Below are 24187 nucleotides of genomic sequence, written 5' to 3'. Positions count from 1 at the left end.
GTGTTGCTGGGTGCTGGGGACCAGTGGTGATTCCCTTACTGTCTGCTCTCGTGGACCGTGCCAGCAGACGTGTGGCCAGGCCCTTCCAGCCCAGAGGGATGGGTGCTGTGATCCCATCTGGGCAGACGGAGCCCGGAGAGGGGCAGCAAGGCCTCTGGGGGGAGTGGTGTCAAAGCGCAGGTGGGTGGGAGAGCAGGAGTTAGTCACACGAAGCTGGCAGGAGAAGAGGAAGGGGTCCAGGCAGAGGGAGCAGCCTGTCAGAGGCCTGGAGGTAGGAAGGAGCAAGACGGACTGGAGCAGTGAGAGGTGGTCACTGTGGCCGGGGAGGGGAAACAGGAAGTACGAGCAGGGCTGGGAAAGGCGGGCAGGCCTGCCATGCGGGTGCGGATAGGCGTGACTGTGTCCTGGGGACATGGGGAACCGTGAAGGGTTTTAGCCAGAGCTTCTGATCTGAACAAGCATGTCGGTTTCCTCCTCTGTAGAACAGGAACGATAATAAAAATACCGACTTCGCAGGACCTCTGTGGGGATTAAATGAGATGCTACAGGTGAAGCACTTACAGCGGCGTGCTCGGCACACGTGTTTGCGGTTCCTGTGATGGTTTTTAACGGAGCTAGTTTAGAAAGTCGTTAGGTGGTTGGTGAGAAGGAGAGAGGAGAAGCAGGGAGAGTAGGAAGGAGGCTGGTGCCATCTTCCAGGCAAGTGATTTACTCCTTCATTTGCAAAGATTTCTTGAGCACCTACAGTGTGGTGGGCACTGGGCACAGAGGTAGGGGTGGCTGGCCAGGTGTTGTTCTAGGGGGATGTGACAGGCCTGGTCTGAGGGCACAGAGAGAAGCGGGAGGTTCAGGACGGATTCAGATGCCTGGATGTAGCCCCAGAGGTGGGGACAGACAGGATGGAGAAGGGAGTTGCCCAGTCCAGCCCGGCATTGGGATGGAAGTCGGGGGTGTGACGGGGTGCCTCTGGGGGAGACGGTGGGTTTGGTCGGGGAGTGGGGGTGAGTACCAGGGCCCTGGAGTCCCTCTTCCTCCCAGCCCCGTCTGGCCTGACTACTCCAGCACCAGGTGGTCTCAGTGGGGCTGGACAAGGGGGAACAGGACCCTGCCCTTCCATCTCTTCTGCAGGGATGTCTGCCCCCCAAGCAGGGTGGCTCAGCCAGGCCTCTGGACACCCAGCCTCGTGCTGTTGCCCTTGGGGCCTCAGGCCTGAAGCTCCAGAGCCACGGTTGGGGTGGTCTCGGACATTCCATCTCCTCGCCTGGGAGGCTTTGCTCCCTGCTCACCACCCTTAAGGCAGTGAAGAGGCAGGGAACCTTGTCCTCCCAGCCTTGGGCCCCAACTTTGTCCCTGATTGCTTTGGGCATATTTGGGGCCTTTGGACTATTCTGAGAGAGAAAGTGAGAAAATGAGCCTCTGGCCGGTAGCTTGGATCCCTTTTTTCAATTCACGTATGTGGTGAAAGTGAGTTGGGAAGTTGCCTGTGCTCTCGGTGGGGAAACTGAGGCACAGGGCCACTCAGCAAGGCAAGGTCAGACTGAGTCCAACTCCCTTCCCTGAATCTTTCCCTTTAGCCTATGAATGGCCATAATATTTGTATTTTAAAAGAAAAAAGAAAACGGACAGGGAAATGTCAATGTTGCATTTTCAAGGTGTCTTTTTATAGTAAAGGTGGAAAAAAAAACCCTCAGGCGGTTTTAAACTGGCATGCAGTGGGTGGGTGCCCGTTGTCAAGAAGGCATTTTCTGAACCAATTTAGGGGTTGAAATGCTGGGTGGAGGTGGAGGGAGATAAGCTTCCAAGATGGGCTTTCCATTTGGAGTTGGCCTGGGGGCTGGGAGTGAGCTCCCTGCGGCCGCGGGTAAAAGCAGAGACACTTGGGGGCACTTAGGAGAGGGGGCTCTGGAGGGGTTGGCTGGGATGACCTTCTAGCCTAGAGAGACAGACACATCTTGGGCCAGGAGACGGTTAACATACCTCCCTGACCTGGAAGCGTCATCAGTCTCAACTGCCAGGTACGTGAGGGTAGAGCTGATGGTGAGTCCTGTTCTCCTGCCCGTAAGCTGTGTGACCCAGGGTGAGTCACTTACCTTCTCTGGGCCTCATGCTTTCTCATTGTAAAATGGGACAGTGTCTCCTTCTGAATTGAAATCTCACACGAAGTGCCCAGGAAATGGCAGGTGGAGGTATGAGTACCAGGAGAAGAGAAATACATCTGAGAGAAGTGTGCTCAGTGTGTGGAACAGCCGGTGGGGCAGGGAGCACTCAGAGGAGGGAGGAGATGGGACCAAAGCAGGTCCTGAAGGTGAGCAGGGGTGGGCGAGACAGAGGCGCAGGTGTGTCGGGTGCCTCCCAGCCCGAGCTCAGCTGCGGGAGGCACAGGCCGAGGAGAGAGCCGCTGGGCGCCGCTTCTGTTAATGGCGAGACGCCGCGCATCTGGTAGGCCTGAGGGGTGTGCAGATGCGGGGTGCCCTCTCAGCTCTCTGGGGCTGAAAAATGACCACGGCCACCCTCCCGGTTCTGAGCAGGGACGCTGCGTGGGGCCCTTCACAGGCACCAGTGTGTTTGCTCTCACAGCACGCCACGCCACCCCCACCCCGTGCGGCAGGAAGTGCTGTTATCCCCAGTTTTACAGATGGGGAAACTGAGGCCCAGGGTCCCAAGCAGCTGGCTAGTAGCGTAGGGACCTGCAGACTGGCTGTGTGGCTCCGGAGTCTGCCGTGGGTGACCCCTGGTGTTAGCTGTGGGCTCTCAGCTGGGGGTTTTGCAATTAACCCCCCATCCCGCGGAGATTTCGGTGGAGCCCTTTGTACAAAACCCCCTCTGGGGCAGCACCTCCCAGCACGCCCCGGATGCAAGCGGGGATGGAAGCCGGGAGCTGCCGCTGCAGTGACTCAGTTCCTGAGCCAGCTGAGGCTGGCTAGGGTATCTGCAGAGGCCCTGCCACAAGTGGGGGCTGGGGCTGAGGGGCCCTCCTGAGGAAGTCAGGGAGGCAGGGAGTCACTTAGTGACATTCATCTCTGAAAATGTGCTTGTGACCCCCTGGCCCCTTGGGTGCGTGAATGAGAGGTGTGGTCCGTTTGAATGACTTGACAAATCCCTTTCAACCCTGCCCCCAGCCCTGGACCATGCTGTGTGCTGGGGCTGGGCAGGCCACCGCCTCCCCTCCAGGGCAGCCCCTCACTATCCAGCGTTTGCTAGGAGGGTTGGAGGATCTGTCACGGCCCTGGCCATGCCCACAGTCAAGCCTGCCACACCACACACGCCCAGAGTGGTGGACGGGTCAGTGCTGGACCCTGGCACCAACTCCCTGGATTCAAATCCTGGCTCTGCACCTCCTCCCTGTGACCTCCAGCAAGTCACTTACCTTCTCTGGGCCTCCACTTCCCCATCTGTAAAGTGGGCTCAGCAGAAACAAGAACAGGGACCCCTGGAGTTCAGCGGAGGCCTGTGTGAGTTGGCTCAGCCCCTGCAGAAACACCCTCTTCAGGAGTCTCATTTGCCTACTGCCACGGCTGCCGGTTTTCATGGAGATTAAGGAAACAGGCCGGCTTCCGGGTTCTGGTTGCTGGGGGGTGGAAAACAGACACACTGTGTATGGAAGTGGAGCACGAGGGCCTGAGGGATCCCTTCCCGTTTCTGGGCCTCAGTTTCCCAGTCTGAGTTGGGCTGTGGGGTGGCAAGAAAGCCCTCACTCTGTCACCAGAGCTGCTCCCATTGGCATCATTATTTTTACTATTATTGTTGTGTCCTGGGAACTTATTCTGTCTCAGGCACTTTGCAAAAGCACGCGACGTATAGTGTGTATCTTTTAATCCTGCCAGCGACGGAACGGGGTGAGTGTTACGCTAAGTCTACAGGAAGGGAAAACAGAGGCCCACAGAGGATAAGTGACTTGCCTCAGGTCACACGGTGGGTAAAAGGTGGAACCAGGTGTCTGGTGTCAGAGTCTGTGCTCATCTCCTTTACTCCCTGGTTCCTCTGAAAACGCTGACCTAAGGGGTGTGAGCCAAAGAGGCCCTCAAGGTCCCAGTGATGGGGTGAATGGGTCCCTTTTAAAGTTGAAGAAATTGAGACCCAGGGATGTTCTTCCCCTGCTGGGGCTGCAGTGGGGAGTAATGAGAACTTCCCAGTGAGGCCAGCAGAGCTGCCGAGCCCCGTGCCCAGCGTGGTCCCAGGCTGGGGCCAGGTTCCCCGGGTGCAGGGCTCCTGTTTCCCACAACTGCAGCTGTCTCCACCTTCGCCCACCAGAGCCCAGACCTCCTGGGCACCATCTCCTGCCTGTCTGTGCTCCTGGTGGAGGGTTCCCTGGAGTGTGGCAGGGAGGGGCTAAGCTCTGTTACATGGCAGCCCGTTAAAAGGCATGAATCGGACCCTGCCCCTATCCTCCAGGAGCCCCCAGACAGTCGGGGAGGAGTTCAGGACAGAAGATACGCCAAAGCAGAGCTGAGTCTGAGGGACTCAGGGAAGGCTTCCTGGAGGAGGCGGGTGTTGGAGCAGGACTTTGACAGATGGGGCTTGGGGAGGCCTTCCAGGCAGAGACGAAGGCCCAGAGACGCGGTAGAACATGGTTTGGGTACCAGGCAGTGATGAAGCTGAGAGCTTCATGTGAGGTCTGGGGTGCAGGCTGAGGATTCGGACACTGTCCTGTGGGCTGCAGGGAACCAGTAAGGCCTGGGGGAAGAGTGGGACACAGTTGATCTGGTTCTAGAGGAGACCCCGTGGCTGCTGGCCCACATCCGTCCTGCCAGGTGCTGGCGGGAGCAGGACGCTGTCTCCTGGAGCCCCCGCTGGGGCTGGACCAGGTGACTCCCAAGGGGCCCTCCAGCTCTGCCAGCGGTGTGGGGATTGCCATGGAAACCAGCTGGTCCCCGAGTGGGGACAGGCCCGGAAAGTCTCCTGGCGCCAGCCATGTGGATTTGGATCCCGGCTCCCCCCAGAGCTCGCCTGTTTTCCTTCTTTCCAAAGCCTGTGTTGAGCCAGGGCCGAACCCAGCAGGCCGCCTGGAAGGGCCCCGCTGCCCCGCCCACTCTCCCGCCACCACCGATCCTCGATCCTCGATGCCACCGAGATAAGCGGGGCGAGCCCCACCCAGTCCACCCCATCCTTTACCCTGAAACACGATAAATCACGCGCTGGAGGAGGGAGGAAGCTCACAGCTCCATTACGAGGCCCAGCGAGGCCCCAGTAGGGCGTTAATCACGGAGCGCTTTCTGCTCTGATCGGTAAATAATGGGTGGGGGGGGCCGTGGGCAGAGGGCTTGAAGTGGAGGCCAAGCCCAGGAAAGGAGCTAAACAGCGATCGGCGGTCACCTCCGCCCCCATCCCCCTCTCAGAGCTCGTCCACCGTCTGTGTTGGAGGTGACTGAACCCTCTGGAAGTGGCTAGCTCCTTGATGGGCCCCAGTATCCCCAGCTTGCAACCCAGGGCCTTTCCAGCTCCACGTGGCCAAACTCCCAGCAGCTGTTGGCTGCACCCGACGGAGCAGGGGGCGAAGAGACTGTGGGTTAGGACGAGGGTACTGGAGCCAGCCGGCCTAGGTTTGAGGCTCACCTCTGGCTATTCTGGCTGTGTGACCCTGGGCAAGTCACTTTACCTCTCCGTGGCTTAGTTTCCTTTGCCATAAAGTAGCAGCAACTTATGAGGATCTGGTGAGGGTTCAGTGAGGTTATACAGGCAGAGGTCTCTGCACAAAGTAAACCATTGCTGCTTATTATTGTTGTGTTACTGATTCCACTGTGTTGTTAACTGTTATAAAGCTGTCCCTTCCCCACGTGGGGGTGGTCTCTGAACTGGGACATTGACAGCTAGAGAGAGGGCCCCATGTCACCTCCATGTCTCCAGCACTTGGGGCCCGGCCCAGAGATGTTTACTGGGAGCCCCTCGGCTGCGGTCACAAGCCGTTGTCAGATGACTCTGGGACGGAGGCCAGCACCCCCGGGGATCGGGAGGAGGGTGTGAATTCAGTATCCAGGGCCCCTCAGCCCCAAGAGGAGGAAGGCCTGGTGTCCCCAGGAGACCAGCTGCACTCTCAGCTTCTCCCGGCCTGCATCCCTTCAGGGGAAGAAGCTGGGACCGAAAGTGTTCCAGGGTGAGGAGGGGCTGGAGCTGCTGCGTTCCGCCTGTCGCCCCTCCCCCGCTGGAGCTGGCGGGAGGGAATGACCCCCCCTACCCGCGCCGCCCCAGCCAGGGAAGAGTCCTGGCTGCCCATCCCACACTCTGCTCCTCTGGGACCCGGGGGGAGGGCTGGAAATGGGGCCAGGCTGGGCCAGAATGAGAAACAGCTTCGAGAAGGGGGAGCTGAGTGGCTGGGGGGCGGTGTCCAGCTAACAAAACAATGGCTGCTTGAGTCAGCGGCTGCGGCAGCAGTTCCCAGGCAGGCCTCAAGCAGAGCCACCCCAGCCCGGGTGAAGGCATTGCTGCTGATCCAGCCTCAGATGCTTGAGTTCGGGGAGTGGTGGAGCGGCTAGTCCCAGGGGCCCTCCTGTCCTCGGGCGTCCCCGAGCCTCTGCCCAATGGCCTGCAGAGATAATTGGGAATGTGTGTTGAGCACCTGTGGTGCTCAGTATTGAGGGCTGCTGTGAGCTGAGCCTCTGTAGTGGGCGCAGTTATTGCCCCCATTTTATAGGTGAGAATACTGAGGCTCAGTGAGGATGGGACAGCCCACAGTGAGTTAAGAGCTATGAGACTTGGCACATCAGGAGCCTCGGTTTCTCTGTCTGTTAAATGGGAACCCAACAAGAGTGTGTGCTCCATGCCTGCACGCAGCAGGTCTTCAGTCTAGCCCGGCCTCTGACCTCAGCCTGGGGCTGTTCCTCCAGGCTGTGTTCCGTTTAGCGGCAGGGTTGGGAGTGCCAGTTGTGGGTGGGTGGACACATCGTGCTCAGGGCGGCCTGGCTGGCTGGTCCACACGGCCCTTCCAGGTGGTGCCCAGCTGGCCCAGATGACCTCAGTGCTTGGGCTGGGCGATCCGCCTCCTCCAGAGAGCGGGTCAGGGAAGCCAAGGCAGGCCCTCTGAAGCTGTGGAAGGGTGCACGCAGGCTGTTCTGCACATTGCCGTTTGTTGGTTTTTCCTGCCTGATTCGGGCAGCCTGGGGCCAGGAAGAGAATTACTGCGCTGTGTGTCCTGAGGAAGCCTCTGCCCCTCTCTGTGCCTCAGTTTCCCCAAAGCACTGTTTTTCCCCTCCCACTCAGAGCCAGAACTGCTGACTTGTTCTCTGGCCTGGCTGGCCATGCTCTCCCCCACTGCCCCCCACCTCCACCCCTTCAGGAAGTGAACATCTTGATCACCAACTGGGAGGTGCTGGTATTTCCTTTCTTGGCAACAGGCAGCTTCCTCCTTGGTGTGAGGGCCATTGCCAGAGGCCCCCCAGAGCCGAGTCTGTCCTGCCCCCTCCCAGTACCGGAATGCGGTAGGCCCAGGGCTCTTTTCATGCCTTGGTTTACCCTCAGTGGAGAGGTCAGCTCATTGGAGCCGTAGCCCAGTAGCCGCCGTGTCTCGAGAGCCCGCACAGGCTGAAGTGGTTGGGTGGAGTTTGGGTTTGGGAGTCGCAGGTGTGGATTCAAGTCTGGGCCTGACCTGTGCCCTTGGAGACCTGGAGAACACTTCCCCCTTTAACCTCAGAGCTTCGGGAGAAGGTCAGGGGAGGGCTTACTCACCCAGGCTCTGCAGGAAGCAGAGTTTAGTGCCCTGTTTCTAGGCCTGGCTTTTGATGCTGTGCCTGTGAGACCCCCATTACTGCCCTGCTGGCTCCCCGTTCTCCAGTCCTGGCCCCTCCTCTGCTGTCCACACTGAGGGAGAAGGAGCTGGCCAGGACAAGGGTTGGGGGAAGCCACAGAGGGGCATGCCAGCTCGAGCAGGGCCTTGAGGGCCCAGTAGCAAATTTTGGGTTTATGCTGAGGGCACTGGGGATCTATGGAAGGCTGTTGAGCTGTGGGAGGGACACAAGCCACTTTGCTTTTTTTTTTTTTTTTTTTTTTGCGGTACGCGGGCCTCTCACTGCCGTGGCCTCTCCCGTTGCGGAGCACAGGTTCCAGATGCGCAGGCTCAGCAGCCATGGCTCACGGGCCCAGCCGCTCCGCGGCATGTGGGATCTTCCCGGACCGGGTCACGAACCCGTGTCCCCTGCATCGGCAGGCGGACTCCCAACCACTGCGCCACCAGGGAAGCCCTCTTTTTTATTTTAAAACAACTTTTTAGTTTGGAATAACTTTGATTTACAAGAAAGTTACAAAGATTGTACAGATAGTTCCCGCATACCCTTCCCTCAGTTTTCCCCACTGCTAAGATCATACGTTACGACAGATGCGACATATATTTGTCAAAACTAAGAAACCAACATTGGTCTTTTACTCTCAACTAAACTCCAGAGTTTCCTCCACGAATGTCCTTTTCCTTTTCCGGGATCCCACGTCACATTTAGTGCTTTGCGGTTGTAAAAGTTCTTTTTGGTTGCTGTGGAAGGGTGAGTGGGAGGGCCTCAGTGCAGCCCCCAGCCCCGTGTGGTGAGCGGCAGGCCGACCGACCGGCAGTCTGCTGCTTAATACCCCGAAGTGATTGGTGTGCTTTCAGCTCCTCAGCAGTGAAAGCTCACTTTCCCGGGATCGGGGTTCGGTAACAACCAAAAACTTGAGGCAGGAAAGTGCCCTCACTTCCCAAGCACAAAACCCCGACAGCCGGTGTAGTCTACACCTGGGGCGGAACCACTGGTCTTGTAGTCTGCCACTGACACCTCATCCTCCTCGGAGTGCCACTTGCAGTGGGGCCGAGGTTTGGTGGGGTCTGCAGGCAGGAGGCAGGAGGCTGAGAAGCCAGGCTCTGGAAGCTCTTGCTCCAACTGGCTTCCTGGGGAGAGAAAGTCAGCACAATTACAGTTGATAGTGAAATCAGTATGTCAGAGTTCTAGTGGGAGAGTGGGCAGAGCTGAGCTTTGGCCCCCGGAGGCAGCCAGCGGAGAGGGAGGAGGTGTCCTGCTCCTAGAAAAGAGCTGAGACCAGCAGCCGCCCGTTGCTCATCCCTTTTTTTTTTTTTTTTTTGCGGTACGTGGGCCTCTCACTGTTGGGGCCTCTCCCGTTGCGGAGCACAGGCTCCGGACGCTCAGGCTCAGCGGCCATGGCTCACGGGCCCAGCCGCTCCACGGCATGTGGGATCTTCCCGGACCGGGGCACGAACCCGTGTCCCCTGCATCAGCAGGTGGACTCTCAACCACTGCGCCACCAGGGGAGCCCTGCTCATCCCATTTTAGAGAAGGATCAACTGAGGTTCTTAGAGGAACCAAAAGTAGCAGCCAGGTGCTGCCTGGCACTGAACACCTGGCTCCCCTGTGTTGTCACACACACAGTTGACATACAATTGACCCATACTTTTCCTTCTGTTCTCCAGCACCCAGCATGGCAGTGTTGCTCTCATTGTTTCTTCTTTTATATATATATATATATATATATATATATATATATATATATATATATATATATATATATATATATATACATTTATTTATTTATTTATTTTTGGCTGCATTGGGTCTTCGTTGCTGCGCATGGGCTTTCTCTAGCTGCGGCCAGCAGGGGCCAGTCCTCATTGTGGTGTGCGGGCTTCTCATTGCGGTGGCTTCTCGCTGCGGAGCACGGGCTCTAGGTGCGTGGGCTTCAGTAGTTGTGGCGTGCGGGCTCAGTAGTTGTGGTGCACAGGCTTAGTTGCTCCACGGCATGTGGGATCTTCCTGGACCAGGGCTTGAACCCGTGTCCCCTGCATTGGCAGGCAGATTCTTAATCACTGCACCACCAGGGAAGTCCCTCTCATTTCTGCTTGGAAAAGAAGAAGCTGAATACAGTCATTCACACTTTAGTCAAAATTAGTTTCCTTTCTTTAGTCAACACTCACCCCAGAGCACAGTCTCCACCCTGGAGAAGCTCATGCATACGCTACCATGAGAAATGAAGGTGGTGACCAGCACAGTGCTGTCACAGAGGGCTGGAGAGGTTTTTTTGGAATTGCATCTTGAAAGCTGGCTGAAAACTTGCCACCTGGGCACACCTGGCAAAGGGAATAGCGTGGGTCAAGAGGAGGGGAAATAGAGGGCTCAGAGGTATGAGAAGGGCTTTGGCTACTGAGGGAACAACATCATGAAGGTTCAGGCGCCCCAGGAGGAAAGTGTGGCCACATTTGAGAAACTACAGAGATTGATGTGGTCGGAGCTGAGGGCGGGGCAGAGACAGAAGTGAGACTCCAGTCCTGAGCAGCCGGCAGGAGCCAGATCACAGAGGCCTTGAATGCCAGGCTTGACCCTGAGGACAGCCAAAAGCCAGGGAGGGGCTCTGCAGTCTTGTGCTTGGGAAGGTGGCCCTTCTGGGTTGATGGAGGCCACTGTGAGAGTCCAGCCCTCCCCCTGCTCTCAGAGGAATTTGTGTTTTGAAAGACCAACGCCAAGTGAGACTGGAAGGAGGGCTGGTGCTGATGGAGGGATTTCAGGCCGTGTCACACAGTCAGGGCAAGCAGTATTTTGGGTCTTGGAGCTGACTGCCCCTGGAGACCGGGTTCGGCTGAGGGCACACTCGGGACGGCCGCCAGTTCCCCCAAGCCCACTTTCCCCCTTTCCCGGGCCACATCCCCCAACAGCAGAGGCCTTTCTCGCCTGCCCAGTGGACGTGTGTCTGGCTTCCGTTTTCGAGTCAGTTGTAGCCTTGTGATTTCCCCTGGTGGCTGGGGAGCCAGCTTCCCCCTCAGAGCACAGATCACGGAGAGCAGCCAACGGGTTACTTCTCCTTTAAAAATTTTTTTAAATTTTATTTTTAGGATAAGAAAAAAAAAAGGAGGAGGAAAGGCTTTTTAGAGAATTCCTCCAGTGCAGAATTAATGGCTGTGAACGTCAGGGCGGGCAGGCGAGAGCTAGATTCCCAGCCATTCCCACCTCATCCTCTCTGCACCCCCGGCCCACAAATCACCCTGATCTGGGCGCCTGGTCCGGCTGTTCCCAGGACCCCCCATCGCAGGACCCAGTGCAGAAAACCCCAGAGTTGTCACCCAGGCCCTCCAGGTGTCCCCTTCCTGCCTTCCCACCCCTCCCAGAGCTCAGGGAGGAAGCAGCTGTCCCCTGGGTGAGGGTTTACAATTTTAATTTTAGAACAACGTATTATTAAATGATGCAAGTAATCCACAGATTTCAGTGATGAAAAGTTAGACAACCTCTAGGAAAAGCGTCCTCATGACAGGTCTTGGGCCCAGGTGCCCGCTGTCCTGCCTGCTCGCTGGTGGAGCCACCTCATCTCTTCCCTGCAGCCGCAGGATTGCGGAGGGTGGGACCAGGGCTGGGAGAGGCTGCTGGGGAGATGGGCCAGCAGCCTCCTTCCAGGGCCGGCCCCCAACTTGGGCACAGAGATGAACACAGAGGATGGGTCAGGCAGGGTAGTCTGAAGCTGAAAGATGCGGAGCCAGTGATAAGACAGTCTGGGCAGTGGCATTACAGGCAGAGGGACTGGCACAGGCAAAGGCCCTGTGGCAGGACCCAGTTTGGAATGTTTGAGGGACAGAAATGAGGCCGGTGTGGCTGGAGTGGAGGAGTGAGGGCAAGGATGGGATGGGATGGGCCCAGAAGATCCCAGGGGCCTGAAGGGAGGGTTTAGGATTCAAGGTTTATTCTCAGTATCGAGTAAGCCATCCGAGGGTTTCAAGCAGAGGAGACCTTTGTGCCTTTAAAGGGCTCACTTGGCAGCTGTGTTCAGGGGGAAATGTTGAGGGCAGGAGCTGGCCCAGAGAAGAGGGGCCTGGAAGAGGCTCCTCGGTGAGAGGATGGCTGCCTTAAGGTGGTCCCAGGTGGTCCAGATTAGAAAGTTTTTGAGGTAGGCATGATTTGCCCCCAAATTCCACTTTATAATAATAATTTCAGGGACTGTCATATCTGAAACAGCCATAGTATCAGTTGACACCTCTGTAGCATTTACTGTGAGCCACGCTCCATGCCGGTGCTTTACGATGAACTGTCTTATCCGAGTGCCTATGAGGGAGGTGCTGGAAATGCACCCATTTTATAGTTGAGTAAACTGAGGCTCAGAGGAGTGAAGCGACTTGATCAGGTCACTCCTGACCATCCTGTGGAAGGCCACCCGGTCATGAGTTGTGGCCCAGGGTACTCCCCAGCCCCACCCCCATCGCTGGGCTCAGGGCTCAGCTCTGTTTATTTTCCCAAGAATGAAGGACCTGGTATTTATGGTTTGCTTTTGAAAACTAGTTGAGATTTTGTACAAAACCCATGTGGGCACATCATCAGTGGCTTTGGCTTGCAAAAAGCACAGATAAGGGGAAAAAAACCTCTCTGTAAAGCCGTGCCCTAAAGCCAGTTCTGCTGGCCGCTTCAGTCCTGGTGGCATGATATTGCAGCTGGTGACCTGGAGCAGGCCGCATCTCCTCTGAGCCTCAGTTTCCCCGTCTGTGACATGGGACCTCAGAGGGCTGCCAGGATTCAGGGAGTTGATGCACAGGCCTGGTACAGGGTCAGTTCCTAGTAAACGTGGCCTGTATTGTGTTTGCTGTCGTGACTGTTACTTTAATGTTTATGTGCCAGTTTTACCAAAAAGGCCCCACGACATCCTGGGACTTTGCTCAGCCAGATAATCTTTCTTCATAATCATTGCAGATTTGTGGTGTCTCCCAGGGCTGGGGTGGCTCTCCTGGATGATGTGCTCAATCCTCGTGGACACTGAGGTTGTGTCCCCCAACCCCCGCTCTTCTAAAACACCCTTGTGTCTGCATCCTTGTGGATTTGCACAGTTGTCTTCTGAAAGGCACTTCCTAGAGGCCTGTTTGTACTTCTGTGGAGATTGCAGGAGAAACCTTTGAAAGAACCAACAAAACTCAGAGAAAGGTGGAAAAGGTGGGCGTAAGTCCAGGGAATGGCGGGGACTGGGCATGCCAGTGCGGTTTTCCCGCTCCTGTGAGGTGGAGCTGATGTGGATGGCAGGATTGTGCATTTGGACACACCTGGCCTCGGTTTGCCCATCTGTAATGTGGGCAGATGAAGGGATGTGTGTTGGGAAAGGAGAGAGGGACCTCAGTTTGGGGAGCCCTCAACCTGGGTCTGGCGAGCTGCTGGGAATTTGGGAGGGGCTTGCTGGGGTCAGAGCAGGGGCCTGGGGGGAGGAAACCCCATGATTGCTGTGGAGACCTCGCCGGGACAGGAGGGACACCTCTTGGGTGTCGGCAGGTAAGTTGGGGCAGAGGCTGGCCTCCCTGGGCCTTCTTGCCTTCCTCACATGACTCCTCCTGTCCAGCTCCTGCATACCCGGAATGTACCCATCTCCTTGGGGCAGCTCCATGACTGAAGCTGAGGGCAGGTGTCGACCTGGGCCCAGAGACGGGGTTCTGCTTATGTTGGGGCCTGAGCCCAGCGCTGGGCATACAGAACAGGAGCAGGACTTTAAAAGCACTGATGCTGAGGCCGGAGACCACAGCCGGCTGTGTGGGCAGGGAGCCGGAGAAGGTTCCGGAGCCGAGGTCTGACATGCATCTCTCTTCTAGCTGCAGCCGGAACAGCTGGACTGCGGGGCCGCCCACCTGCAGCACCCCCTGTCCATCCTGCAGCCCCTGAAGGCCTTGCCCGTGTTCCGAGCCCCGGGCCTCTCCTCTGTGGCCGTGGCCAGCGTGGGCAACTACACGGTGGTCTTCCTGGGCACAGTCAGTGGCCGGCTGCTGAAGGTAGGGCTGGGCCTGGGGGGATCCCCGGGGTGGGTAGGGGGCAGGGGTTGGGGGGAGGGGCCCACGGGTTATAAGGTGGCGTCTTCTACTTCTGTTTCTTCCACTCTTGCTCACAGCAGTAAGTGCCCGTCGTGTGGAGGAGAGAACCAGGGCTGAGAGGGGCCCCTTCTCTCAGGGCTCCAGGACTGGGGTTTTGAAACCGGGTGGATCTGAGTTCAAGTCTCTGGGCTCTGCCACTTGCAGGCTGTGTGACCTTGGGCAATGAACTTTCTCTCTCCCGGCTTCAGTTTCCCCATCTGTTAAGGGCTGCACTTTCCGTCTCTTGAGACTGTTGTAGGGCTTTGAAGGGGCGGGGGGAGGCCACAGCCTGGCAAGTGGGGACTCTCCCTCCTGTTCCCTCCTCCACTCTGTTGGCCACCCTCTGCAGATGCCCCAGCCCAAAACCAAAGTGACTGGTTTCTGGAGGTAATGATGCCCGGCGCTGAGTTGCCTGGAGCTGGGGAGGGGTGAGAGGAATCTGGTTTCCCCACTTAGCGGCCTCCAGGTGAGGGCGTGCACCTGCCCCCCAGGCACCTACCACACCATGCCTGTCGGGAAGTCAGCCACCTGGCATGCCTCCAACCGGCACCAGGCCCTGGCCTAATTGATTCAGATCCCATAATCCAATTCCCTCAGTTCCCTGGGCAGACGCCGCAGGCTGGGGGTGAGCAGTGGGGGTCAGAGTCCCAGCCCGCCTGGCCCCCGACCCTAGCGGGCCCGCTGACATCTGTGGGGGAGATGCCAGGCGTGGGAGCTGGGAGGGAGCAGGGGTCCTCCTCAACCTTCAGAGCTTCCGTTGAGGGTCCGCAGACAGTGGGGCTTGTGTTTTGGGGTCAGGTACTCGGATGGGGATCCTCGCTCCTCCCCTCCCAGCTGTGTGACCTGCGGTGGTTACTTCTCACTCTGAGCCTCAGTTTCCCCATCTGTCCAGGAGTCTCCCCCACCCATGAAGCTGCAGTTATTAGGCACCACTGTGCCTACCCAGCCTCAACAGGCATGTCACGGGCATCATCTTGTTTAATTCGCATCTCCTTAATTCTCACATCCCTTCAAGGGAGGCAGGGCCGTGATCCCCATTTCACAGATGAGGACGCTGAGGCTCTGAGAGGGGAAACGACTGCCCCAAAGTCACACAGCGAGAACCTGGGTTGAATTCAGGTCCAGTCAGCACAGAGCCACCCCACCCCTCAACCTGGACCTGTTCACCTTCCACCCTGTGCTGTGCTGGGTCATCTCCCACCCACTTCCCCAGCTTGGGGCTTAGATCATAGCACCCAGCCCAGGCTCCAGAGCACACTAGGTGCTCAATAGACTGTTTTTTGTTTTTTGGTTTGTTTTTTGGCTGCGTTGGGTCTTTGTTGCTGCGCGCGGGCTTTCTCTAGTTGTGGGGAGCGGGGGCTACTCTTCGTTGTGGTGCGCAGGCTTCTCATTGCGGTGGCTTCTCCCGTTGCAGAGCACGGGCTCTAGAGCACAAGTTCAGTAGTTGTGGCGCGTGGGCTTAGTTGCTCCGCGGCACGTGGGATCTTCCTGGACCAGGGCTCAAGCCCATGTCCCGTGCGTTGGCAGGCGGATTCTTAACCAGTGCGCCACCAGGGAAGTCCCATCAGTAGACTGTTGAAGGAGTGGAAACATGTCTGCTGGATGCCTGGGGGTGGGAATGGGGCCAAGCTGCCCGGGACAGACTCTGCCAAGAAGCCTCTTGGAACGAGGGATATCACAAGGGCAGGCACAGCCTGTGGGAACCTGGGGAGAGAGTAATTCCAACTGGGTGTGTGGAGGGCATCTGGGAAGCCCTCCTTTTTGTTGGAGACCTTGGGAGGACAAATCTTGGTCCAAGGGGGAGAGGGAAGTGTTCCAGAAGGGAGCACAGCATGGGAAAAGGCTCAGAGGCTGGGATGTTGAGTCGGGTTTAGTGGGTGGAGATGAGGCTGATGGAGTAAGCTGAGATGGATCATCAGGGCCTTGAATGCCAGAACAAGTTGATGCCGTACACAGGAGGAGCCGCTAAAGGTTTGGGAGCCCACCAAGGAGGGCTGGGTGGTCGGAGGCCCCAGGGAGGCATCTAGACCCCTGACCCCAGCTCAGGGCTTGGCAGGACCCTGACAGGGCAGCATGTTGGGATTGTGAGACCAGCCGGAAGAGAGCAGTTTGATGGGTCTCTGATCGGCATTGTCAGTTCTCTGGGGGACATGCAGAGGGGCCCTCAGCCAGAGAAGCTTCCAGGCCCCAGCTAGTCCTGGTCCTTCTCCTGCCCGGACATTGGACCCCACACCCCAGCCCCAGCCTTGGACTCTGGGGTCAGACAGGCCTAGGCTTGCATCGCGACCCTGAGGCATCTTCATTTTAGGACTCTTGGCAAGTCCCGTGGCTTCTCTGGGCCTCAGTTTCCTCATCTGTGAGATGGGCGTGAGAGGGGAGGGATGAGACGGCTGGCTCTGCAGCTTCCCCCGGGCCTGGCCCTCGCGGCGCTTCGCCCGCATCTTCTTTAGCACATTTCGTGGTCATGCGGGGCAGGTATCGTCATCAGCCCCATTAGCTCAGAGAAGGGAAGTGACTTGGACAACTTGTACTTTGTGCAGCGTGTAAATGTCAAGGCCAGGATTCAAACCCAAGTCCCTGCTCCTTGGCATGATGCCCAACAGCCTCCCAGAGAATGTTTTGTAAACTGTGAAGCCCGAACCTCTTCACAGGGTTGGATGTGCCCGTGAAGGGCAATGAGGGAGGCCCTGGTGGGGGCACAGCAGAGGCAGAGGTGTCGAGTGACCCGCTGCTGGGCCTGGAAGGGCCCGAGAGAGGGGCAGGGGCGGAGACTCCAAGCCCGGCTCAGCCCCTACCCCCAGGGCAGCTCCCCCGCATTCGGCCTCCCGCTGCCAGGGCACCCCGTGGCTCACCATCCGCTGACGGCTCCCCGCCCCCCCCCGCCCCAGATCAACCTGAACGAGAGCATGCAGGTGGTGAGCAGGAAGGTGGTGACGGTGGCCTACGGGGAGCCTGTGCACCACGTCATGCAGTTTGACCCCGCAGACCCCGGTTACCTCTATCTGATGACGTCCCACCAGGTAAGGCCCGAGCCTCAGTCTGACGAGGTCCCAGGACGAGCTGAGCTCTCTTGCTTGCCTTGCACGTGCTGCTGCTCCTGCTGGGAGCGCCTTCTCCCCTACCCCCTGGCCTGCTCATCCTCACCTCCCAGCGCAGGCGTCACCTCTGCAGGGAAGCCTTGTTCCCTGTGTTTCCCCCATTGTAGCATCGAGCCTCCGTTTCCCCAGCCTCTCACGGCCCTCGCTGTGCTGACTCCCCCGGGAGGGGCCGGCAGACCCTCTGATCTGGGGCCCTGCCTCTGCCTCTAGATGGCCAGGGTGAAAGTCGCCGCGTGTGCTGTGCACACCACCTGCGGGGACTGCGTGGGTGCGGCCGATGCCTACTGTGGCTGGTGTGCCCTGGAGACACGGTGAGACCCCTGGGACGGGGGCTGGGCCAGGAAGGCCGTCGGGGTGGGGGAGCCCCCCTGCGTCCTGACCTGTGCCGTGCCGCCCCAGGTGCACCCTGCAGCAGGACTGCGCCAACTCCAGCCAGCCGCGTTTCTGGACCAGTGCCAGCGAGGGCCCCGGCCGCTGTCCCGCCATGACCGTCCTGCCGGCCGAGATCGATGTGCACCAAGAGTACCCGGTGAGTCTCTGGGGAGCCAGGACCCAGCTCCGGGCTCAGAAGTATGGGTGGAGAGCAGCCCTTCACCTGGCACCCAAACCCTGAGAGGTAGAGACTCCTGCGCATAGCACCCCAGGGACCTGGAGGCAGCTGACGAGAACCATAACGACCAGCTGGTCTTAACATCCCCATTTTACAGGCGAGGAAACTGAGGCCAGAGCGGTAAAGTGACTTGTTCAAGGTCATACAGCGAGGGAGTGGCAAAGCTGAGATTTGAATTCAAGCGGGTGGGCTCCAGAGTCCCAGAAGAGGGGGGGCAAGTTGGAAGATTGGAGGAGAGCCAGCAGCCCCCATCTCACATCCTGCCTTTTTCTGGCTCCAGTACGGGGTCGGGGGAGGCCACCAAGTGCCAGACTGCTGTTTCTCGAGCTGGGAAACAGATGAATCTGCAGCATGGGGGCAAGTAGCTACCCCCTCACCCGTGTCCAGGAGGGCCTAGAGCTGCCGCAGCCTCCTGCTTACCTGTAGCATGCAGCCTCTGGGCAGGGGTGTTCCAGGCCCTGGCAGGGGCTGAGGGACAGGCAGGCTTGGGTCCCACCCAGCCCTGCCCTCAGTGACTTCTCTGAGGCTGGCATCTTCCTCTGTCCCCTGGGGGAGATGATGGCTCTGATGGCCCAGACAGGCCCTGGGGCTCCTGGGCGCCCTCCTCCCCATCATTACATGTCACAGTCCTGCACGCACGTCATCTGGTCAAGCAAACTAGCTATGTGCCACGCGCAGGCCTAGACTTGGGGACACGGCGGTGAACAAGATAGACAAACGCCTGGCCCTTAAGGGGTTGACGTGCTCATAAGGGAGAGGGACGAAGCAAGATAAAATGCCAAGATGGTGATAAGTACTACAGAGAAAAAGATAGCAGAGCAGAGAACGGGGTGCAGAGCGAGTAGGTTGCGGGGCAGTGTTGACATTTTAGACCAGGTCGAGGTGGGGGGCTCACTGCAAAGGTGACATCTGAGCAGAGGTCGGAAGCCAGGGTGAGTATCTGGGCAGAGGGAACCGCCAGTGCAAAGGCCCTGAGGTGGGAGCAAGACTTATGATTTGAGAGAGTATCAGAGGATGGCGTCTGAGGTCACGGGGGCCACATCCTGCAGCGCCTCTGGCTACTGTAAGATGGTCGCTTTCATTTTGCAAACGGGGAAACTGAGGCCCATGTAGGCTGCAGCCCTCTGGTGTGGAGTCCTGACCACCCACCACCTCTTCTCCTGGGGTTACAGGGCGGGGGTGGGGTGGTGCGGGGAGTGGCCTTCCTCCACCCCCACCCCAATTCCCCACCCCCCCAGCTAAGGGCCCTGGCCTCCAGGGTATGATCCTGCAGATCTCAGGGAGCCTGCCCAGCCTCAGCGGCATGGAGATGGCCTGTGACTATGGAAACGACATCCACACTGTGGCTCGGGTCCCGGGCCCTGCCTTTGGCCACCAGATCGCCTACTGCAACCTCCTGCCAAGGAGCCGGTTCCCGCCCTTCCCACCCCACCAAGGTAAGCACTTCACTGCCTGGCCTGTGGGGACAGCCAGATGGGGGCTGTCAGGTGGTGGAATCTCAGGCACGGGGGTCCTGATATCCCAGCCTCTGACGTCGGTGGAGACCCCCCTCCCTTGTTCTTCTCTCCCTGGATTCCCTGCTCTGTTCCAGACCACGTGACCGTCGACATGGCGGTGAGGGTCAACGGGCAGAACATCGTCAGGGCCAGTTTCACCATCTACGACTGCGGCCGCGTTGGGCAGGTGTATCCCCACACAGCGTGAGTGGGGCGGGGCCTGCTTCCAGGTGGCGGGAGGAGGTTCTGCTCCTGGGGAAGCCCGGGGAAGAGAAATGATGGTATCCCAGAGGCAGACAGGACTCTTGGTTGTTCACTCACCAGCATGTTTGTGAAACAAACTCGTCACCCAGTGCCCGGCGTCTGTGAGCACCCAGGCTAGTAGAGGCCGAGAGAAGTGCTTTGATTACACTTAACTTAGTCTCCTAAAGGCCCTGCTTGCCTATTTCCTCCTTGCATACCTCTTGCAGCAGGAAGCTCACTACTTAAAAGAGTGCCCAGCCCCTCTCGGCAGCTCTGATGTTGAGAAAGACCTTCCCCTGTGCTGGGATCTGCATCCCTGGGTCCTGGTTCCTGGGCACTGGGATTGGGAGCCGGGTAGCTGAGGGCCCCCCTTGTCTTCCAGCTGCACCAGCTGCCTGTCGGCACAGTGGCCCTGTTTCTGGTGCACCCAGCAGCACTCCTGTGTTTCCAACCAGTCTCGTTGTGAGGCCTCACCAAATCCCACGGTAAGCCAGGCCCAAGGGGTGCCCTCTGCCTCCAGTGTTCTGTTTTTTCCCATTTAGTATGTTGAGAACATTTCCGTATCGTTAAATTTTCTTCCTTCGCTCCAGATTTAACAGCTGTGCCAGGCTCATCACATCACAGTGCATTTAACCAACCCCCTCTTGATGGACATGCTGATCCTTCCTGTTTCTTTTTTGCGTTCTGATACGTTCAGGGCACTGTGCACGGCCTTGGTTACTCCCTGGAGACCAGTTCTTCAAAATGGCATTTTGGGGTGAAAGCCTGGCCCTGTTTTTCACTTTTAGCTCAGCTGACCCCCAGAAAAGCCTGAGCCAGTTTACGCTTCCAGCTGTAGGAGGAGGCCTCTTTCTGCACATTGCACTCGTTTTCAATTTTACCTTCAACATTTTCTGCAACCCTAGAGAGTACCAGTCCCCAGAGCAACTGAAGCCCCAGCCTCTTGGCTCTGGGCTCAGAGAATCTCGTCAGGAATCCCCAAAGCCTTGTCTGCCCGTGGCAGGTGCCAACGAGCAATGCTGAGGAGGGACTTCATGGCCTGAGCCTGGAACCCTGTGGTCTCAGCCCCTCCTGTCTGAGCCTCAGAAGTGCTTTGAGGAAGAGGTGTGCAGCAGCAGTAATGCTTAACTCAAAGCAGTGATGCAGTAATGTGGGGTTTCCAGTGCTGGGAGAGTGGCCCGGTAGAGGCTATGTGGCCAAATCCCAGGGGAGGCTCCGAGCCTGTGCAGTGGGCGCTGAGACCCCACAGTCTAGGCCAGCCTGGACTCCTGCTCTCGTTTGGGGCCAGCATCTCCTTCCGGCCCCAGCCCTGGACTGTGTATACAGTAGGGAGCTGATGAATGTCATTGTGAAGCATTCATGCCGGCAGCCTGCCTCCTGTGCTCTACCCTAGGATACTGGGGCGAGGAGGACCCAGCCTCAACACTCTTTCATTTATTGAGCACCTGTTGTATGCCTGGGTGTGTCCTAGGCACTGGGAAAGCACCAGGTTAGACACAGTTCTGCCCTCCCCGTCGTGAACCCAGAGCCTGAGGTGTGAGTTGTAGCTGTGTGATCCCGGGCAAGCTGCCAGACCTGTCTCTGCCTATTTCCCCGTCTGTAAAATGGAGCCTATTTCAAAGGCTGGGGCGGGCATCTGGAGTTACACCTGTCTGTAAGGTACCAACTTCATACTTGACACACAGTAGGTGGCCACTCTGCTGGGTGGGACAGAGAGGACTTCTCTGGGAGGGGAACCTTCTGCCGGGTCCTAACAGATGCATAGGAGCTCACCAGCCTGGAGGTGTATCTGTGGCAGTGCCCCCGTGAACCACTCTCTCCCAGGTCTGTGGCTCTGCAGGTCAGGGTTGAGGCGGGTGCAAAGAGGGTCTGTCTTAGAGGATTATGGCAATCCAGTGGGAAAAGAGGCAGCTCCCACGCTGGGCCTGCAGGGGCTTCTGAACCGATGCTTAATTTGGCGTTTAAGTGCCAGTTAGCCGTGGAGGCGCCATGCCTCTGATCGGGCGGCAGGCAGCAGGGTCTGCACGTCCTCCTGGACCCCTCAGGAGCTGGGAGGCGGCAGTAGGACTTGGGCCAAGCCAGAGAGGTGTCTCTGGGAAGGCAGGTGCTAGGGGCTGAGTCTCCTCTCACTCCCCGTTCCCTCGTGGGCCCCAGAGGAAGGAAACCGGGGAGTGCAGGATGCCAGGAGGAGGGCTCCGGCTTTTCCGCGGAGGGGGCGCTGCATCCTCCACGTTCAGTTGTCCAAGGAGGGTGTGGCCACCCCAAGGCAGTGTGACTTTCGGCCTTAGAAGCAAGGAGGGTTTGGGCAGATGGAAGGGCAGGGTCTCTTGGTGGGGAGCCTGGGTAGACGCCTCCATGAAGGTGGTTAGGAGCCAGTGGAGAGGGTAGTTTGGTGGGAATGCGGGGGAAGTTTACAGGGGCTGGGAGCGGTGCAGAAGGGCAGGGAAGGGACAGGTCAGGTGGGTTCAGGGTCCCAGGGCCACCCAGTGCTCTGCTGGATTGGGACCCCAGCTCTCAACTCTTGAACTTGGAAAGACCTTGGGGGAGTCTGTGAACTCCAGTGTGGAGATGGGTGAGGCCCCCTGTGAAATGGCACACACTGGGCTCACATCTGGGCTTTCTGTGGCTCCTGGCATTGCTGCCCTGGCATCTGTTCCCCCAACTCCTGGTCTCCTGCCTTCTCTGCTCTGCCCAGAGTTCGTTCGGTCAGTGGGCCGTGGTTTCCTGAGCCTGCAGCTACACTCTGGCAAAGGGGAGAAGCTGCTCAGCATCTTCCTGAGGCATTGACGGCTCTGCTTGGGGTGGGACAGGGAGGCCCCAGTCCTTTGCGAGTAGGGAAGCCCTAGCTCAGACTGGCGTCAGCCGCAACAGAATCATGTGGCTTGTGTGAGTCCAGAGTCCGAGGGGCGGCATCCCCTTCAGGCACAGCTGGATCCAGGGGCTCCAACAGTGTCAGCAGGGCCTCCCCAGCCCTCTCAGTGGCCTCCACTCTCAGGCAGGCCCTCCCCACGTGGCAGCAAGATGGCCTCAGCAGCCCCAGGAGACTTTCTCGTTGGTTCTGCGGAAGTCCCAGGGGAACTGGGTCACATTCACTACCCATACCAATTGCTGAGTCCAGGACAGGCCTGGGTACCCGCTCATCCCTGGGGCTAGGGAGTAGGGTCAGCCCTCCCAAACTACAGGCCTGGGGGTTGGGGAGATTCCCCTGTGGCCAAGGCAGACTTGGAGGCAGATGGTGGGGGGCTGGAGGCTGGCAGCAGGTGTACCAGCTGTCCCCAAGGAGGATTAGCCAACCCTGGGGGAGGTGCTGAAAGAGGGCAAAGATGCGCCCGCACTCTTCAGCCTTGCTCCCACTCTGTAGAATGGGTACAAGCATCCAGGTGGCCATGGCTCATAAGGGTCAAGGGGAGTAAGGGCCCTCAGGGATGATCCCGCGTCACTTTCTCTTGCGGAAGCTCCCCCTTCCCCAGCCCTCACCCCTCCAGCCCCCACTGTTGGCCACCTACCCTCAGGTGGGGGGCAGCTGGGAGGACAGAGCCGCAGGGCCCCCAGCCAGCTGTGAAGCGGGCTGGCAGCGGCTGTGAGACCCGATTAGAAACATGTGGCTTCCATTCCCGGAAACTCCAGGGGGCTTACACATGGATGGCACAGGACAGCAGCTCAGAGAGGGACAGACTTGTGGCTCACACGGCGAGTGGACACCATCTGCTACCTCCCAGCCCCACAGCGTGGTCAGCTGAGGGGAGGAGGCCCCACCTGGGCCCAGCCATGTTGCCTCTTTGGCCAAGGCCCCTGTGGTCGGCTCCCAGGGAAACTCACCAGCCTGGGCGAGGTTTCTGGCCTGGAGGTCAGCAAACATTCTGGACAACTAGAGCTCGCTGTGCTTGGGCAAACCACTTGGTTTCTCTGTGCCTCAGTATCCTAGTCTGTAAAATGGGTGTAATGGTGGTGCCTACCTCATAGGGCTGTTGGGAGAAGGATTCGTTGAATTAATACTGTGCAAAGTGCTCAGAAGTATCCAGGTGCACAGGGAGGGCTGTGTCAGCTGGCCGCTACTGCTGTCACTGTGACCACGGCCAATGATAGTAACTATGGCATTGGCATCCCTCGAGCTCTGGTTTTATGCTGGGCCCCTGAGGGTCCCCTGAAGGAGCTCCCTGTCTAATTAACAATAAGGAGTAAAGACCCCTGGTCCCTGGCCCTCAGTTTCAGGCCTCAGTCTCTGGCCCTCAGACAGATGGGAATTCAAAGAGCAACTCTGCCCTCTGCCCTCAGGTAGCGCCCCTCCTCTCTGAACCTCAGGTTCATACCTTCCTCCCCCCTCCCTAACTTCCTTCCTTTTTTGAAGTCGCCTCTGTGGCTCCGCGGAATGCGGATGTCCAGGCCCTCTGCAGGACTTGCCGGGAGCTGGCACCTCCACCCAGAGGCCTGTGACTCGCCCGGGCAATGGGGAGGGGTCTGGAGCCTGGCGGCACCAGGGCGCTCACAGCCTGTTTCCTGTGGGCTGTTCGGAAGTCTGGGGTTTCTCTTTTCTGAATCATTTATCGTGAGTTAATCTGGAAACCAGAACTCCAGAGCTGGGTGGAGTCTCAGAAAGTGGTAGAGCCCCTCATTTTACAGCTGGGAAAGGTGAGGCCCAGAGACGGGGAGGTTTCCTCTGAGAGGCACGCAGTGGAGCAGCCATGGGGATCCAGTTCCACTGGGCAGGGTACTGCATCTCTCTGTGCCTCAGTTTCCTCGTCGGCGAAATGGGGCCAATGCATTCTCCTGCTCGTACGCCTTGCCGTGAGGGTCAAGTGAGATGGTATGTGGGAGGCAGTGGGCACGCGGCCCTCAGTGGGTGTGGCTGCTACGTTTTGTTAGTAGTGTTTTCTCACTTCCCCGGGCTGCCTGGTGCCTCCCCGGGGAGACGGGGCTGCGCAGGTTGGCTGGGGTGGCTGTGAACCCCGTCTTTTCCAAAATGCCCCAGTGC

The 24187-nt window shown here is 58.3% G+C and overlaps 1 protein-coding gene across 2 annotated transcripts in view; it reads left to right on the top strand.

Annotated features, from left to right (window-relative positions):
- Positions 1–24187, top strand: part of PLXND1 (plexin D1) — a 52131-nt gene that overhangs the window by 4199 nt on the left and 23745 nt on the right. Inside the window, exons 2-8 of one of the 2 annotated variants that reach the window (XM_060109267.1) lie at positions 13514–13690; positions 16657–16788; positions 17077–17177; positions 17266–17395; positions 18750–18912; positions 19068–19176; positions 19598–19700. In XM_060109267.1, the coding sequence (XP_059965250.1) occupies positions 13514–13690; positions 16657–16788; positions 17077–17177; positions 17266–17395; positions 18750–18912; positions 19068–19176; positions 19598–19700 (915 nt within the window). Of the gene's footprint in view, positions 1–13513; positions 13691–16656; positions 16789–17076; positions 17178–17265; positions 17396–18734; positions 18913–19067; positions 19177–19597; positions 19701–24187 lie in introns of both variants that reach the window. The other variant, XM_060109266.1, reaches the window with a different exon arrangement.

This window comes from Mesoplodon densirostris, chromosome 10 (assembly GCF_025265405.1).
Source record: "Mesoplodon densirostris isolate mMesDen1 chromosome 10, mMesDen1 primary haplotype, whole genome shotgun sequence".
Classification (NCBI taxonomy): Eukaryota; Metazoa; Chordata; class Mammalia; order Artiodactyla; family Ziphiidae; genus Mesoplodon; species Mesoplodon densirostris.
Note: the sequence above shows the minus strand (reverse complement) of the source record. Positions and strands in the feature narration are given on the sequence as shown.